Genomic DNA, 16,936 nt, shown 5'->3' with positions numbered 1-16,936 from the left:
CGAAAGTGAAATTCCATGTTTCTGGCATTCGTGGGTATGTGCAGTGTATCGCCCATGGGGCTCCATAACGCTTACACCGCATCATCTCAGAATGGGGAAAATTACCCCCCACCATGTTGGAATTGAGACCGAAATAGGGACATGTTTTCTTTTTCCTTTGTATGGGCTTGAACGGGTTGCTTTGTTGGGCTCTTTTGGTCAAATGATCCAATGCAGCACTCACCAATTCACCTAGTAACATGTTCAAATCATGTCCAATGAATTGAGGAAGGATGGTGAGCGCAAAATAGTAAGATAACTACTTAGACATGCTACTGACAATAGATAGAAATGCACAGATTTAAGAAAATGAAAATTGCAGAAAAATGTTTTGTACTCTACTGTTGTGGCTTTATGCTTAATGCCACACTAACTCTGGTAAACTTCAGTAGCAATCAAAGAGAACAAAATATATATTAAACACTGCTATCCATACTATAAGACCTTTTAGTTTGAAGATATCTTAACATAAATAAATCATTTATTTTCAGTGTTCAAACATACAGTGCCTTCAGAAAATATCCATACCCCTTGACTTTTTCCACATTTTGTTGTGTTATAGCCTGAATTGAAAATGGATTACCCCATAATAATGTCAAAGTGGAATTCTGTTTTCTGAAAAGTTTTACAATCCCTCACAAAGAAGGCCACCTATTAGTAGATGGGTAAAAATAGAAAAAGCAGACATTGAATATCCCTTTGAGCATGGTGAAGTTATTAATTACACTTTAGATGGTGTATCAATACCCCAGTCTCTACAAACATACAGGCGTTGTTTTTAACTCTGTTCCCGGAGAGGAAGGAAACCGCTCCGGGATTTCACCATGAGGCCAATGGTGACTTTAAAACTGTTACAGAGTTTAATGGCTGTGATAGAACACTGAGGATGGATCAACAACATTGTAGTTACTCCACAATTACTAACCAAATTGACAGAGTGAAAAGAAAGAAGCCTGTACTGTACAGAATACAAATATTCCAAAACATGCATCCTGTTTGCAACAAGGCACTAAAGTGATACTGCTAAAAATGTGGCAAAGCAATTCACTTTATGTCCTGAATACAAAGTGTTATGTTTGGGGAAAATCCAATACAACACATTACGAGTACCACTCTCCCATATTTTCAAGCATAGTGGTGTATGCATCATGTTATGTGTATGTTTGTAATCGTTAAGGACTGGGGAGTTTTTCAGGATAAAAATAAATGGAATGGAGCTAAGCACTGGTAAAATCCTAGAGGAAAACATGGATCAGTCTGTTTTCCACCAGACAATGGGAGATTAATTCACCTTTCAACATTTACATTTCCATCTTATCCAGAGCAACTTACATTTTCATCAAATGTTTTGTTGTTGACAATAACCTAAAACACATGGCCAAATCTATACTGGAATTGCTTACCAGGAAGACAGTGAATGAGTTGCCGAGTTACAGTTTTGACTTACATCTGCCTGAAAATCTATGGCAAGACCTGAAAATGGTTGTCTAGCAATGATCAGCAACCAATTTGACAGAGCTATAAGAATTTTGAAAAAAATTGACAAATGTTGCACAATCCAAGTGTGGAAAGCTCTTAGACACTTACCCAGAAAGACTCACAGCTGTAATCGCTGCCAAAGGTGATTCTAACATGTATTGACTCAGAGGGTTGAATAATTATTTAATCAAGATGTATTCGTGTTTTATTTTTCATGAGTTTTCTACAAATGTTAGAATTTTTCTTCCACTTTGACATTATAGAGTATTTTGTGTATATCGTTGACAGGAAATACAAATCCATTTTAATACCACTTTGTAACACTACACTAAAAAATCAAGGGGTGTGAATGGTTTCTGAAGGCATTGTAATTACAGTGTGACTGGATAGTCAAGGTACACCACCATTTCAAAGTCAGTCTCTTGAAACCACGCTCCTTTCTCTCTCCATCCACCTCGCATCGCAGTCAAAAGGCACTTTGCTGATGTACCGTTTTCAGTTTGAGGTTGTAATTATGTCAGATAATCCGGGGTTTTTTCTTCCCTGTTTCAGATGTCGAGATTATTTTGCTTTTTTGAGCAGTGTTACAGAGGAGGTGAAAACTGCACTTGATAAAGTTTTGGTCCACAATGTTTCCAATAACAGATTTGTTTGGTTGGATACAGAAAAACGAACAACCACAATCCTTGCACTTCATCAATATCCTGCAACACATAGTATATCTGCATCACAGTTTTCCAGTCAGCACATAAGAAGAAAACATTATTTGCCTACTTCTCAAAGTATTTTCTCTCAAAGTCATTTTAGTACATTTAATCTTTTCTTTGTTTTTTTAAATAAAGTAGGACGTCCAATGTGCAAAATGAAGCCGTGAAGAATCGAACAATTTTCCAAATCCACTCTGTAGAGTCCCTCCTGAAGTCTTTCCCCACTAAGTCCACGTCCTAGTATCCTTTTTTCCTTGTATCCTCTCTCATGGCCTTGCCTTGTCCCTTTTCCCAGCTCCGTCTTTCATCCCTCCGTCCCCCTCCATCCATCTGACCGTCCATCCATCCTTTATTTGCAGGTGAACACCTCAGACTTCTCACTGCACGTGTTACACTTCACAAAACAGCACCACTGGAACTTGCAGTTGCACTGCCACACACGGGTATACTGGTGGGTGTTGTGGCCTCTACCACAACACATCAGATTGCAGCCGTCGGTATGGGGTGACGTGTGGTTACACAGCCTCCCCCGCGTCCCTGTGCTCCCTGTCGCCGTGTCCTCCTCGCAGTAGTTAGGAGACCTCTCCAGGTAGACCAGATCTGTGTCCGTGGGTTTCTGGTAGCCCCGCGCCTCCTTCAGCCGAAGGAAGGAGGGTTGGCGGAGACGGGAGGCCCGGACCGGTTCGACTTGGACCGCCTCGCTGTAGCGCTCTTTCAGGATGTAGCCAATCTCCCGGAACTTGGGTAAGGTGATCCAGCAGGTCTTGGTGGTGCAGGAGCCCGACACGCCGTGACACTTACACTCCAACTTCATACGCTCCTCCAGGATCTGAGGGAGAGGAGAGAAGAGGGTTGGATACAAGGTTTGGAAAAGGTTGACATGACCCGAGGGTTAGATACATGCTTTGAGTAAGAGTTGGCAAATCCCAAATGTTGAATAGTTGTGTGTAGGTAGCTTAAAGTATTTTAGAGTAATGTCATTGATCCATCCTGATCTCACGAGCTTACATTCTGTTTCTCTACACAAATTAGGTGATAACGTGAAGTGAAACAAACTGAGCCCAGCGGTCAGGATGGTGGATCAGGCTAGTTAGACACATGCTACCATTGTCATTGAGTTCGGAAGCACACTCTTAAGAGTTACATCTTAACTACTTAATTCAAAGTGATGTGAATTGGAGATTTGTATGAAAGAGTTTAGGCCAGTCCACATATCCACAAATTGTATTTTCCATTCATTCAACAGTTCTACAATACATTACGTCTATTAATTAAGGGCATCTCCTGCAATATAGCCTAACGTCCATATGGACTACAAATTTCAGCTATGTGTAATAAAAATAAAGGGAAAATAACTTATGGTTCAAGCCTCTACTCTCTTACTAACTTGACCTTCCTAAGGACCACAATGGACAGAATAAACGACCAGAACTCTCATGTAACCAAAACCTGTATAACGGGGTTTCATGTGTGATTTAAGTTTTGATGTCTTGCGGATATATTTAGCGGACACATTTGACAGATGACAGTTTACCATTTAGGGTTGAGTTACTGTATATAAACTCAGCAAAAAAAAGAAACCTTTTTCCCTTTTTCAGGACCCTGTCTTTCAAAGATGATTCGTAAAAATCCAAATAACTTCACAGATCTTCATTGTAAAGGGTTTAAACACTGTTTCCCATGCTTGTTCAATGAACCATAAACAAGTAATGAACATGCACCTGTGGAACGGTCGCTAAGACAATAACAGCTTACAGACTGAAGGCAATTAGGTTACAGTTATGAAAACTTAGGACACTAAGGAGGCCTTTCTACGTACTCTGAAAAACACCAAAAGAAAGATGCCCAGGGTCCCTGCTCATCTGTGTGAACGTGCCTTAGACACGGAGGCATGAGGACTGCAGATGTGGCCAGGACAATAAATTGCAACTGGCCTGTGAGACGCCTAAGCGCTAGAGGGAGACAGGATGGACAGCTGATCGTTCTCACAGTGGCAGACCATGTGTAGCAACACCTGCACAGGATCGGTACATCCGAACATCACAACTGTGGGACAGGTACAGGATGGCAACAACAACTGCCCGAGTTACACCAATAACGCACAATCCCTCCATCAGTGCTCAGACTAACCGCAATAGGCTGAGAGAGGCTGGACTTAAGGGCTTGTAGGCCTGTTGTAAGGCAGGTCCTCACCAGACATCACAACAACGTCGTCTATGGGCACAAACCCACCATCTCTGGACTAGACCGGACTGGCAAAAAGTGCTCTTCACTGATGAGTCGCGGTTTTGTCTCACCAGGGGTGGTGTTCGGATTCGCATTTATCGTTGAAGGAATGAGCGTTACACCGAGGCCTATACTCTGGAGCGATTTGGAGGTGGAGGGTCCGTTTTGGTCTGGGGCAGTGTGTCACTGCATCTGAGTGAGCTTGTTGTAATTGCAGGCAATCTCAACGCTGTACGTTACAGGGAAGACATCCTCCTCCATCATGTGGTACCCTTCTTGCAGGCTCATCCTGACATGACCCTCCAGCATGACAAGGCCACCAGCCATACTGCTCGTTCTGTGCGTGATTTCCTGCAAGACAGGAATGTCAGTGGTCTGCCATGGCCAGCGAAGAGCCCAGATCTCAATCCCATTGAGCACGTCTGGGACCTGTTGGATCGGAGGGTGAGGGCTAGGGCCATTCCCCCCAGGAATGTCCGGGAACTTGCAGGTGCCTTGGTGGAAGAGTGGGTATCATCTCACAGAAAGAACTGGCAAATCTGGTGCAGTCCATGAGGAGGAGATGCACTGCAGTACTTAATGCAGCTGGTGGCCACACCAGATACTGACTGTACTTTTGATTTTGACCCCCTTTGTCAGGGACCAATTATTCCATTTCTGTTAGTCACATGTCTGTGGAACTTGTTCAGTTTATGTCTCAGTGTTGAATCTTGTTATGTACATACAAATTTCACGTGTTAAGTTTGCTGAAAATAAACGCAGTGACAGTTTTTATTTTTATTTTATTTCACCTTTATTTAACCAGGTAAGCTAGTTGAGAACAAGTTCTCATTTACAACTGCGACCTGGCCAAGATAAAGCAAAGCAGAGCGACACAAACAACAACACAGAGTTACACATGGAATAAACAAGCGTACAGTCAATATCACAATAGGGAAAAAAGAGTCTATAGCAGTGTGTGCAAATGGCGTGAGGAGGTAAGGCAATAATAGGCTGTGTAGCGAAAGTAATTACAATTTAGCAAATTAACACTGGAGTGATAGATGAGCAGATGGTGATGTGCAAGTAGAAACTACTGGTGTGCAAAAGAGCAGAAAACGAAATAAAAACAAATGGGATGAGTTAGTGGATTAGGGGGCTATTTACAGATGGGCTGTGTACAGCTGCAGCGATCAGTTAGCTGCTCAGATAGCTGATGTTTAAAGTTAGTGAGGGAAATATAAGTCTCCAGCTTCAGCGATTTTTGCAATTCGTTCCAGTCATTGGCAGCAGAGAACTGGAAGGAAAGGCGACCAAAGGAGGTGTTGGCTTTGGGGTAGACCAGTGAGATATACCTGCTGGAGCGGGGGACTACGGGTGGGTGTTGTTATCGTGACCAGTGAGCTGAGATAAGGCAGAGCTTTACCTAGCATAGACTTATGGATGACCTGGAGCCAGTGGGTCTGGCGACGAATATGTAGCGAGGGCCAGAAATGTGAGTTTAGTTGTGACCAAATCTGAAATGTTTATGTAGACTAATGTTCCCCAAAAAAGAATAGAAAATTCTAACACAAAGCAATATCTATCAGTGTTGATGCATTGTCAATAGGAATTAAAAACTTCTAACTGGGTGGCCAGTATGTAGCCTACTAGCCTATCATGTACGAGTGTATCAGTGTATCAAGCCTGTTGCTCTTGATCTGCCCTGCTATCAAGTTAGGGGAATTGGCTCTTGATTAGGTTGGTTCAGTGTGTGCAGTGGTGCAGCAGCATGGTTTTGGGGGCTGCCACCGAGAGAGGAAGAGAGAGAGACTTTGCAATAATATCCTGTATCCTGACTTAATGCTCTGTATTTCAATGAATGGGACTGCAGGGTTATGGCAGGACTCCATTTGGCAACCGGTTTGCCTGGCCTTGCGTTCCCTCCGCTTACACACACACATATATACACACAGGGGCGAGTTCACGCACACACATGGGCAGGCACACACGCATGTGCTCTCACAGACACACACATTCTGAAACACAGTATAGCATAATTTAGCACAGCGATGCGGTCTCCTCTGAACTTATATTTACACTGAAAAAATATATAAATGCAACATGCAACGATTTCAAAGATTTTACCGAGTTATAGTTCATAAGGAAATCAGTCAATTGAAATAAATTCCTTAGGCCCTAATCTATAGATTTTACATGACTGGGAATACAGATATGCATCTGTTGGTCATAGATACCTTTTAAAAAAAGGTAGGGGCATGGATCAGAAAACCAGAAAACCATCTCCTTCGCATAGAGTTGATCAGGCTGTTGATTGTGTCGTGTGGAATGTTGTCCCACTCTTCAATGGCTGTGCGAAGTTGCTGGATATTGCTGGGAACTGGAACACGCTGTCATACACATCAATCCAGAGAAAACAAACGGGATTCATCTGTGAAGAGCACACTTCTCTAGCGTGCCAGTGGCCATCGAAGGGGAGCATTTGCCCACTGAAGTTGGTTATGACGCCGAACTGCAGTCAGGTCATGACCCTGGTGAGGAAGACGAGCACACAGATGAATTTCCCTGATGCAGTTTCTGACAGTTTGTGCAGAAATTCTCTGGTTGTGCAAACCCACAGTTTCATCAGCTGGCCGGTTGGCTGGTCTCATACGATCCCGCAGGTGAAGAGGCCAGATGTGGAGGTCGGTTGTGAGGCTGGTTGGACGTACTGCCAAATTCGCTAAAACAATGTTTTAGAGAAATTAACATTAAATTATCTGGCAACAGCTCTGGTGGATATTCCTTCAGTCAGCATGCGAATTGCACTCTCCTTCAAAACTTGAGACAACCGTGTTGTGTGACAAAACTGCACATTTTAGAGTGGCCTTTTATTGTCCCCAGCACAAGGTGCACTTGTGTAAGGATCATGCTGTTTAATCAGCTTCTTGATATGCCACACCTATCAGGTGGATGGATTACCTTGACAGATGAGAGATGCTCACTAACATGGATGTGAACAAATCTGCACAAAATGTGAGAGAAATAGACTTTTTGTGCGTATGGAACATTTCCGGGATTTTTTTATTTCAGCTCATGAAACAAGGGACCAACACTTTGCATGTTGCATTTATATTTTTGTTCAGTATACTTTCCTGATTGAGTTGTATTATATTCTATTGTCTGATATTCTAGATCACTACAGAAACAACTACATGTTTGTTAGGTGTCTTAAAACCCCAGTTAACAAGACAAGCAGTGTCAGTCACTTTACCTTTCGTCCTGCCTCATTATTATGCAGGTTCATCAGACGTCGGGCGTTCTTCTTGATCTCTCGGGCATCCACGAAGCGTCTGGAGAACTCCACGCCGTACTTGATGTTGGCTGAGCAGCCTCCCCACTTCCAGCCCTCCTCCTGGTCATGGTAGCCTTGCTTCTCCCTGTCACAGCCACACTGGCTCAGGTTTCCCTGACTACACGCCGCTGTCACCGAATGTGCCACGCCGGCCGCCGTGATGGAATATGTGAACGCCGCCTCTCGGCTACCTGGGGAGGAGAGAGAGGGAGAGAGCGGCAGGGAGTTATCTTGCACTAGTCCTAGGTGAGTTGTAGTGCATAGTATGAGTATGAGTTTATGTTACAATACAGTATAGTATTTTATGTTGTGGCCTAATGAAAGGCTTGTGGCCCACTACAACAAAATTCATCCACACTTTACATTACTAGGTGACCTGACTGCAGTTCGGCCTTATACTAGTCTAATGTAATTAACCTGTAACAGGCTAATAAATACCTACCATTCCTTATTTGATAGTCTCTGTCGAACTGACTCTTGTCAGAGCCCTAATTTTTAACAGGTGGGCTGGGTAAGACTCCACTGATAAAACCCAAGTGACATCTGCTGGTTGTCCAAAGGAGCCTTACTGTATCTGTGTCTGTACAGCAGATACAGTAAAAACTACTGTATGTACTATAGTATTACTATAGTAGTATATGTACTATAGTATTATAGAGTATATATACTGAACAAAAATATAAATGCAACAATTAAAGTTACAGTTCATATAAGGAAATAGGGGGACATGTCTGGTTAGTATGCAGGCCATTGAAGAACTGGGCGGCGGATGAATGGCACAATAATGGGCCTCAGGATCTCGTCACCGTATCTCTGTGCATTGAAATTGCCATCAGTAAAATACAATTATGTTCGTTGTCCCTAGCTTATGCCTGCCCATACCGCCACCATGGGGCACTCTGTTCACAACGTTGACCCAACATTGACCCAACAGGTCCACAGACGATGCAATCGCCATCACACTGCCCTATCACATCTGGACAAGAGGAATACCTATGTAAGAATGCTATTCATTGACTACAGCTCAGCATTCAACACCATAGTACCCACTAAGCTGGAGGCCCTGGGTCTCAACCCCGCCCTGTGCAATTGGGTCCTGGACTTTCTGACGGGCCGCCCCCAGGTGGTGAAGGTAGGAAACAACATCTCCCCTTCGCTGACTCTCAACACTGGGGCCCCACAAGGGTGCGTGCTCAGCCCCCTCCTGTACTTTCTGTTTACCCACGACTGCGTGGCCATGCACGCCTCCAACTCAAATCATCAAGTTTGCAGACGACACAACAGTAGTGAGCTTGAATACCAACAACGACGATACAGGGAGGAGATGAGGGCACTCGGAGTGTGGTGTCAGGAAAACAACCTCTCACTCAAAATCAACAAAACAAAGGAGATGATCGTAGACTTCAGGAAACAGCAGAGGGAGGATCCCCCTATCCACATCGAAGGGACAGCAGTGGAGAAGGTGGAAAGTTTTCTGTACAGCACTTTGTGACATCAGCTGATGTAAGAAGGGCTGTATAAATCAATTTGATTGATTAAGTTCCTCTGCGTACACATCACAGACTAACTGAAATGGTCCACCCACACAGACAGTGTGGTGAAGAAAGAGGTTTGTCACCCAAAACCCTAACAAACTGGTACGGCAACTGCACCGCCCTCAACCGCAAGGCTCTTCAGAGGGTGGTGCGGTCTGCACAACGCATCACCGGGGGTAAACTACATGCCCTCCATGACACCTACAGCACCCGATGTCACATAAAGGCCAAAAAGATCATCAAGGACAATAACCACCCGAGCCACTGCCCTTTCACACCGCTACCATTCAGAAGGCGAGGTCAGTACAGGTGCATCAAAGCTGGGACCAAGAGACTGAAAAACAGCTTCTATCTCAAGGCCATCAGACAGCAATCACTAACTCAGAGAGGCTGCTGCCTGCATTGAGACCCAATCACTGGCCACTTTAATAAATGGATCACTAGTCACTTTAAACAATGCCACTTTAAATAATGCCACTTTAATAATGTTTACATATCTTACATTACTCATATCATATGTATATAGTGTATTTTATACCATCTATTGCACCTTGCCTATGTCGCTCGGCCAGCGCTCATCCATATATTTCTATGTACATATTCTCATTCATCGCTTTAGATTTGTGTGTATTCATTCGGAAGTTGTTGGAAAATTGTTAGATTACTTGTTAGATATTACTGCACTGTCGGAACTAGAAGCACAAGCATTTCGCTACACTCACATTAACATCTGCTCACCATGTGTATGTGACCAATAAAATTTGATTTGATTTTGATTTGACATCAGCAAACCGCTCGCCCACACTAGGCCATACACGTGGTTTACGGTTGTGAGGCCAGTTGGACGTACTGCCAAATTCTCTAAAATGACATTGGCCTACAATGAGGCCCTGGGTCTTGGCTTACGGTAGAGAAATTAACATTAAATTCTCTGGCAACAGCTCTGGTGGACATTCCTGCAGTCAGCATGCCAATTGCACGCTCATCTGTGGCATTGTGTTGTGTGACAAAACTGCACATTTTAGAGTGGCCTTTCATTGTCCCCAGCACAAGGTGCACCTGTGTAATGATCATGTTGTTTAATCAGCTTCTTGATATGCCACACCTGTCAGGTGTATGGATTATCTTGGCAAAAGAGGAATGCTCACTAACAGGGATGTAAACAAATTTGTGCACAACATTTGAGAGAAATAATCTTTTTAGCATTTGGAAAATATCTGGGATCTTTTATTTCAGCTCATGAAACATGGGACCAACACTTTAAATGTTATGTTTATAGTTTATAGTTATAGTTTTGTTCAGTGTAGATTATCTATAAGTGTACTTAATGTGTGCCAGTTGGTTTCTGCTTCAGCCAACACATTTGTCATTCTATAGCTGACAATGTAGCGTTTTTGAACTCACTACCTTCACTCTAGACAAGTTGTTTATGGATGTAATGTAACGTCTTGTAAATTATTTATAAGAAGTTAATAAACAAACAAATCAGCTTAAAGACGGTAGATAAATGTTAAGTGAACATTACTCATATTGTTTTTGTAGCTGGTGGTGGTAACTTATCATAGGTTATAGACCCACAACCACATGATACATTCTCACATCTGCTATACCATTGATCATTCTGTCAAACTACACCGTCAAAGCAACGATAAATACCCGTAAGAGACTTTCAAATGGCCCGCTTTCCATTTCAGAACAAACACATTAACATTTATAGCATGGAAAGGAAATGAATTACTGTACAGTTGAAGTCGGAAGTTTACATACACCTCAGCCAAATACATTTAAACTCTGTTTTTCACAATTCCTGACATTTAATCCAAGTAAAAATTCACTGTTTTAGGTCAGTTAGGATCACCACTTTATTTTAAGAATGTGAAATGTCAGAATAATAGTAGAGAGAATGATATATTTCAGCTTTTATTTATTTCATCACATTCCCAGTGGGTCAGAAGTTTACATACACTCAATTAGTATTTGGTAGCATTGCCTTTAAATTGTTTAAACTTGGGTCAAACGTTTCAGGTAGCCTTCCACAAGCTTCCCACAATAAATTGGGTGAATTTAAATTGGGTGAAATCCTGACAGAGCTGGTGTAACTGAGTCAGGTTTGTAGGCCTCCTTGCTCGCACACGCTTTTTCAGTTCTGCCCACAAATTTTCTATAGGATTGAAGTCAGGGCTTTGTGATGGTCACGCCAATACCTTGAATTTGTTGACTGATGTCTTGAGATGTTGCTTCAATATAGCGACATAATTTTCATACATCATGATGCCATCTATTTTGTGAAGTGCACCAGTCCTCCTGCAGCAAAGCACCCCCACAACATGATGCTGCCACCCCGTGCTTCACGGTTGGGATGGTGTTCTTCGGCTTGCAAGCCTCCCCCTTTTTCCTCCTAACATAACAATGGGCATTATGGCCAAACAGTTCTATTTTTGTTTCATCAGACCAGAGGACATTTCTCTAAAAAGTACGATCTTTGTCACCATGCGTAGTCTGGCTTTTTTATGGCGGTTTTGGAACAGTGGCTTCTTCCTTGCTGAGCGGCCTTTCAGGTTATGTCGATATAGGACTCCTTTTACTGTGGATGTAGATACTTTTGTACCTTTTTCCTCCAGCATCTTCACAAGGTCCTTTGCTGTTGTTCTTGAATTGATTTGCACGCTTCTCCTTCCTGAGTGGTATGACGGGCTGTGGTCCCATGGTGTATATACTTGCGTGCTATTGTTTGTACAGATGAATGTGGTACATTCAGGCGTTTGGAAATTGCTCCCAAGTATGAACCAGACTTGTGGAGGTCTAAAAATAAAATCTGAGGTCTTGGCTGATTTCTTTTGATTTTCCCATGATGTCAAGCAAAGAGACACTGAGTTTGAAGGTAGGCCTTGAAATACATCCACAGGTACACCTCCAATTGACTCCAATTATGTCAATTACCCTATCAGAAGCTTCTAAAGCCATTTTCTGGAATTTCCAAGCTGTTTAAAGGCACAGTCAACTTAGTGTATGTAAACTTCTGACCCAATGGAATTGAATTATAAGTGAATTATACGTTAAATAATCTGTCTGTAAACAATTGTTTGAAAAATGACTTGTTTCATGCACAAAGTAGATGTCCTAACCAACTTGTCAAAACTATAGTTTGTTAGCAAGAAATTTGTGGAGTGGTTGAAAAACGAGTTTTAATGACTCCAACCTAAGTGTATGTAAACTTCCGACTTCAACTTTATATAACATTACTATTGCGTTGTCCTTGTAATAGGATATTTCCCGCCTCAATCAAGATACTATGTTGGGTTCCATTCTCCTCAACAACCTGAGTATTAATGCATGGTGTCTAGTGGAAGGCAATGGGGTGGCTTCTCTCCAACCTGACAAACTCACTCGTAGATCCCATTAGCTCTGTGGCTCACTGATCCATAACTTTAAACTAACTCTGAAGTCTTCTCTCATCAGTCTGAACCAGGGAAACTGACCTTTCAATAAATGTAGAATAGTGAAGGTTTTCCTCGAACTGCCAAATGTCGTCCCCAGTATATAAAATGTGTTTTGATTGTAGAGTAATACATGCTTGGTTCCATTGTTGTGGGTATTCTAACTGCTGTAGCTGACCTTGATTAGTGGTCAAGACAGAAACCCCGGTCTCACTCAATAGTTATGGTGTATGTTCCCTGTCCTTGCAGGTCAATCAAATGAAGTGTTTGAAGAGGAACTTCTTGACACCCGTGATGCCTTTATACATGCATGAACTCGAATGGATCAACTGACCACAGGATGAGCCTGTCCAGGCCCTGTGAATGACAAATCCAACATTTCATCACTACCAACAACAACCCAAGAGGTGAGTCCGACCATAACTTCCCAGTAGATCGACAGAGTTCTTGCCATATCAATCTCTCCCAACATATACAGTCAGTAGAGGGACAAGCTGAGTGTCCCTATTAGCCACCTAACACACCATAACCCTAACACACCACGGTGAACAGAGGAATAGATACATTTCCTTTCCTCTAATAAAACAACTAAATGGATCCTGGATCCAGCAGTCCGCCTGTCTGTGAGAGAAGTGATTGTTTCCAGAGCTGTTGGATTAAACACAGTTCCCAAACCACAGTGAGACCGCAACAAAACATTTCTGAATGATAGACAACTTATATAAGAGAGCCCGTATTAAGACCAATACCACTGGTGTGCTGTGGGAAATAAAACAAATAGGGGAATGCTGACTAAAACCAGATCAGAGCGATGTTAGAGTTTATGAGTATAGATAGTTAGGAGAGGTTGCACTTCTAAGGACATTCTGGTTCATTTTCACACAATAATTAATATAGATCTACTGTATTTGGGACAGTCAGTGTTGTAAGAATGAATGCCACAAACCAAACTCAAGCCCAGAAGCAGGACAGACTTCTACATGGACTGACTGTCCTACATGGATTGAAACCCCTTCAGGACACTAGCAACACGGCTTCAAGTTTCAATTGTTCCCTTATGCCTAATATTATGGAGTAAAAGTGAAGGAGGATGATGGTGAAAGAATAATATTCTCACTGGAAGATTTCACTGAAGTAGTATCACTAACCATAGATCTTCACTCTTCATTCTAATGAAGAGGAGGTCTAGTTTGTGAACCTCCCATCGTTGCTTCTATTGCAGGAGTAGCACCACACACACTACCACAACCAAATTGGCCATGATGATAGCTATCGCTCCCACCTTCACCAAATTGTATTGCCCTGAACTGACTACCATAACCTCTCCTGTAACCAGTGCCCTGACCTGAACATAGCCACTGGGAAGAAAAAGGAAGTTCAACAGAAACAACTTTAATTGAACTTTCATTTTCCTGTAAGAGTGGCTGGTCAGATTTTTTTTATATATCCAGCTTACGCTTTGTGTCATGCACCTTGGACTGCATTGGTTGGACTGTGAGTTAGGCACTAGTCACTGACAGTAGACCTATACGTTTTCATCGGGGCACAGGAAAAGCCAGTGACTTCTCATTCTGCCCAGTTGGCACAATCAGATGCTCACCTCTCACCAATGCTTCGTCTGGTGGGCATTCTGATGCAATCACTGCATCATCATCATAAACTAATATTATATCCTTCTCAGTGTGGAGCAGCCACACTGTAGAGAATGTACAGTAGAGATGAAGTACGACCAACAACATTGCAGGTCCTACTTCATCTATACAGGGTGATTTCTCGGACACAGATTAAGCCTAGTCCTGGATTAAAAAGCAAGCTCAATGGGCAATCTCCATCGAAAATTGTTTTTTTGTCCAGGAATAGGGTTAATCTGCTTCCGGGAAACTGTCCCTACAAGTTTTCTTCAGTCCAGCACCCCTAACAAGTTATGTGCGTTTGACTAGACTAATTGCAGCAGGTAGACTGACCTACTCTCAGCTCTTGTCCGAAGACGGTCCTCTCGCCTAGGGCGGAGCAGTTCCAGCGGCCATAGCGGAACTGGTACTGGCACTCATTGATGCCCTGCTGGGCACCCTCGCCGATGACGATGATGGCATCCGGGCGGCTCTGGCAGAGTGCGCGCTGTCTCGGGGCCAGCCCAGGGATCTTGTTGCAGATGATGTTAGCGCCCAAAGCTACCACCGAGGACAGCGCCCTATGGGGGGGAGAGAGGGGAGGGGAGAGAGAGGGAGATAGTTAATCATCAAGGCATAGAGTTGGCGGGGCAGAGTCGGCGTGGCATGGACTGTAGCTACAGATTCTACAGGTCTCCCCATGGGCTATAGTGTTCCCTCACATCAGTCAGGTTTTGGTTTGGCTCGCAGGTAGTTACCAATCTACCAATCTAGATAGAGCACTTAATTAAGACACACAGCTGATTTAAGACACACAGCTGGTTCGAGACAAGCTCACAGGTCACTGAGATTGTTTATTGTGACCTTATAGATCTGAGTCATTTAGGAATGGCCCTGCTCCACCGCCCTCTTACAAAAAGAGAAAAGGATGGGGAGCGTGACTCGTGTGGCTTGCCGTAACCCTGAAAATGAGCCGAATCACAGTAATGGGCCAATATCTCTATTGTATTGCCAATAACTTCTGGTTTACACTTGATTGATTATGTTTTGAGGCTGACAAATAAACATGTTAAATACTAACTTCAGATAAACAAGGAAAACCTGCATCTTGACCCTCATAAATTTTAAAGGACCACTGTGTGTAAGATTTACTTCGGGTGACTGAGTCAGGTTTTAAAATGCACAAAAGCAAACAATGGTTAGCTTAGAAGAACAGACAACAAACCAACTCTGACTAATAGCCGTTTATTCCCACATTTTAACTAAAGCCATGAACCTCAACAAGGGCTGTTTTAGGTATTGGTCAGGTCTGTCTGTACAAGTATGAGACATATCTGTGCAGTAATCATTCTTTCTGTGAGGGCCTGGGTATTTTAATGTAATAATAAATAACCAGTTGTGCCGTCCTACTGTCTACAGAACACAGGATATCATCCAGCGACATGTTGCTCTTTTCCATATGTTGCTTTACAAATATAGCGTGTCTGGAACATGGTCATGTTGCAATGCGTAAATCCTACTAGTCAGGTAATCTCATCAATTTAGTTATTGAACACTGTGAATATAACACAAGTCATTTATAAATCCATCAAAATATTGACTTCATTTCATTTGTCAGTTTGGGAAGTTGGAGCAGCTCTCCATTGACTGTACAACTTCTAGGCTAGTTGGAAAATACATTTTGTCAAATAACGTTTAAATTAAGCTATTCAACAGGCATGTTAAATATTCATTAAACGTTTTTAATTCTTGTTAAGTGGTTTTCTTATAGGTTTTGTTATTAATATTCTATTTTCAGTCACAAAACCAAACAGATATTTGTTGTTTGGCACCAACAATTTAATGTAAAGGCCAATCCATCCCAGTATTTTACAATAGGCTATTATATAAGTTCCAATAGCTTATTTGGGTTGATCATTTTATAGTGAAATTGCATTATACACTACACACTACACATACTTTTCACGTGCGTAAATGTCCTAATCAACAAATTAATTAAATTAGTGTATAATAGAGATTCAAAATGTAAAGAAATCTTACAAATGCACACCATCACATGGCTCTCTCTACAAGCACCTGTTGGAGAGAAGGGTAAAAAGCACGTGCCAACCTACAGGTAGCTACCGCTGGTGAGGATGAGGAAGATCTGGGGATAGTAGACGGACAGCAGCGCACTGCGGGACGAGACAATGAGCATGGTGTCATTGAACACAACGACCGCTGCTTGCTTTAGTGAGGGGAAAAAAGGAAATTAGCTAGATAATTCCTTTAGGAGATAAGTAGTCCTGGGTGTTCGTATCAAAAAAATCTCTGTTCCCTTCTTTGGGTGAGTCGCGTCTTGTTCTTGGGGTCAGTCGGCGGAGCGTTGGTGCTATGCAGCTCCAAGCCCCCCGGTAGTAGCGTTGGCTTCGGTCGCGGAGAATGGACGGGTCATCTCTTGGCGGCAGTGGTGTGAATGTGGTTGTCCTCCTGGACTGATGGGGTGGATTTTAGATTCCGGGACAACAGGGATGTGCCGCTTTCGCCTCCCAAGAGACACGGTTTTATCATTTGCAGAGGGAGACACAGTGGAGGGAGTATGACAGTGCTA

At 42.8% G+C, this 16,936-nt stretch overlaps 1 protein-coding gene across 1 annotated transcript; it reads right to left on the bottom strand.

Moving 5' to 3' along the window:
* Positions 1–2,484: 2,484 nt before the first annotated feature.
* Positions 2,485–16,639, bottom strand: wnt7ba (wingless-type MMTV integration site family, member 7Ba). The gene is made up of 4 exons (XM_023969497.2): positions 16,461–16,639; positions 14,701–14,927; positions 7,684–7,955; positions 2,485–3,054 (listed from the first exon to the last, which is right to left on the bottom strand). The coding sequence occupies exons 1-4, from the start codon at positions 16,541–16,543 to the stop codon at positions 2,575–2,577; spliced, it is 1,062 nt and encodes a 353-aa protein (XP_023825265.1). The 5' UTR covers positions 16,544–16,639; the 3' UTR covers positions 2,485–2,574.
* Between the last annotated feature and the right edge of the window lie 297 nt (positions 16,640–16,936).

This window comes from Salvelinus sp. IW2-2015, linkage group LG3, assembly GCF_002910315.2.
Source record: "Salvelinus sp. IW2-2015 linkage group LG3, ASM291031v2, whole genome shotgun sequence".
Classification (NCBI taxonomy): domain Eukaryota; kingdom Metazoa; phylum Chordata; class Actinopteri; order Salmoniformes; family Salmonidae; genus Salvelinus; species Salvelinus sp. IW2-2015.
This window is presented reverse-complemented; position numbering and strand designations above follow the sequence as displayed.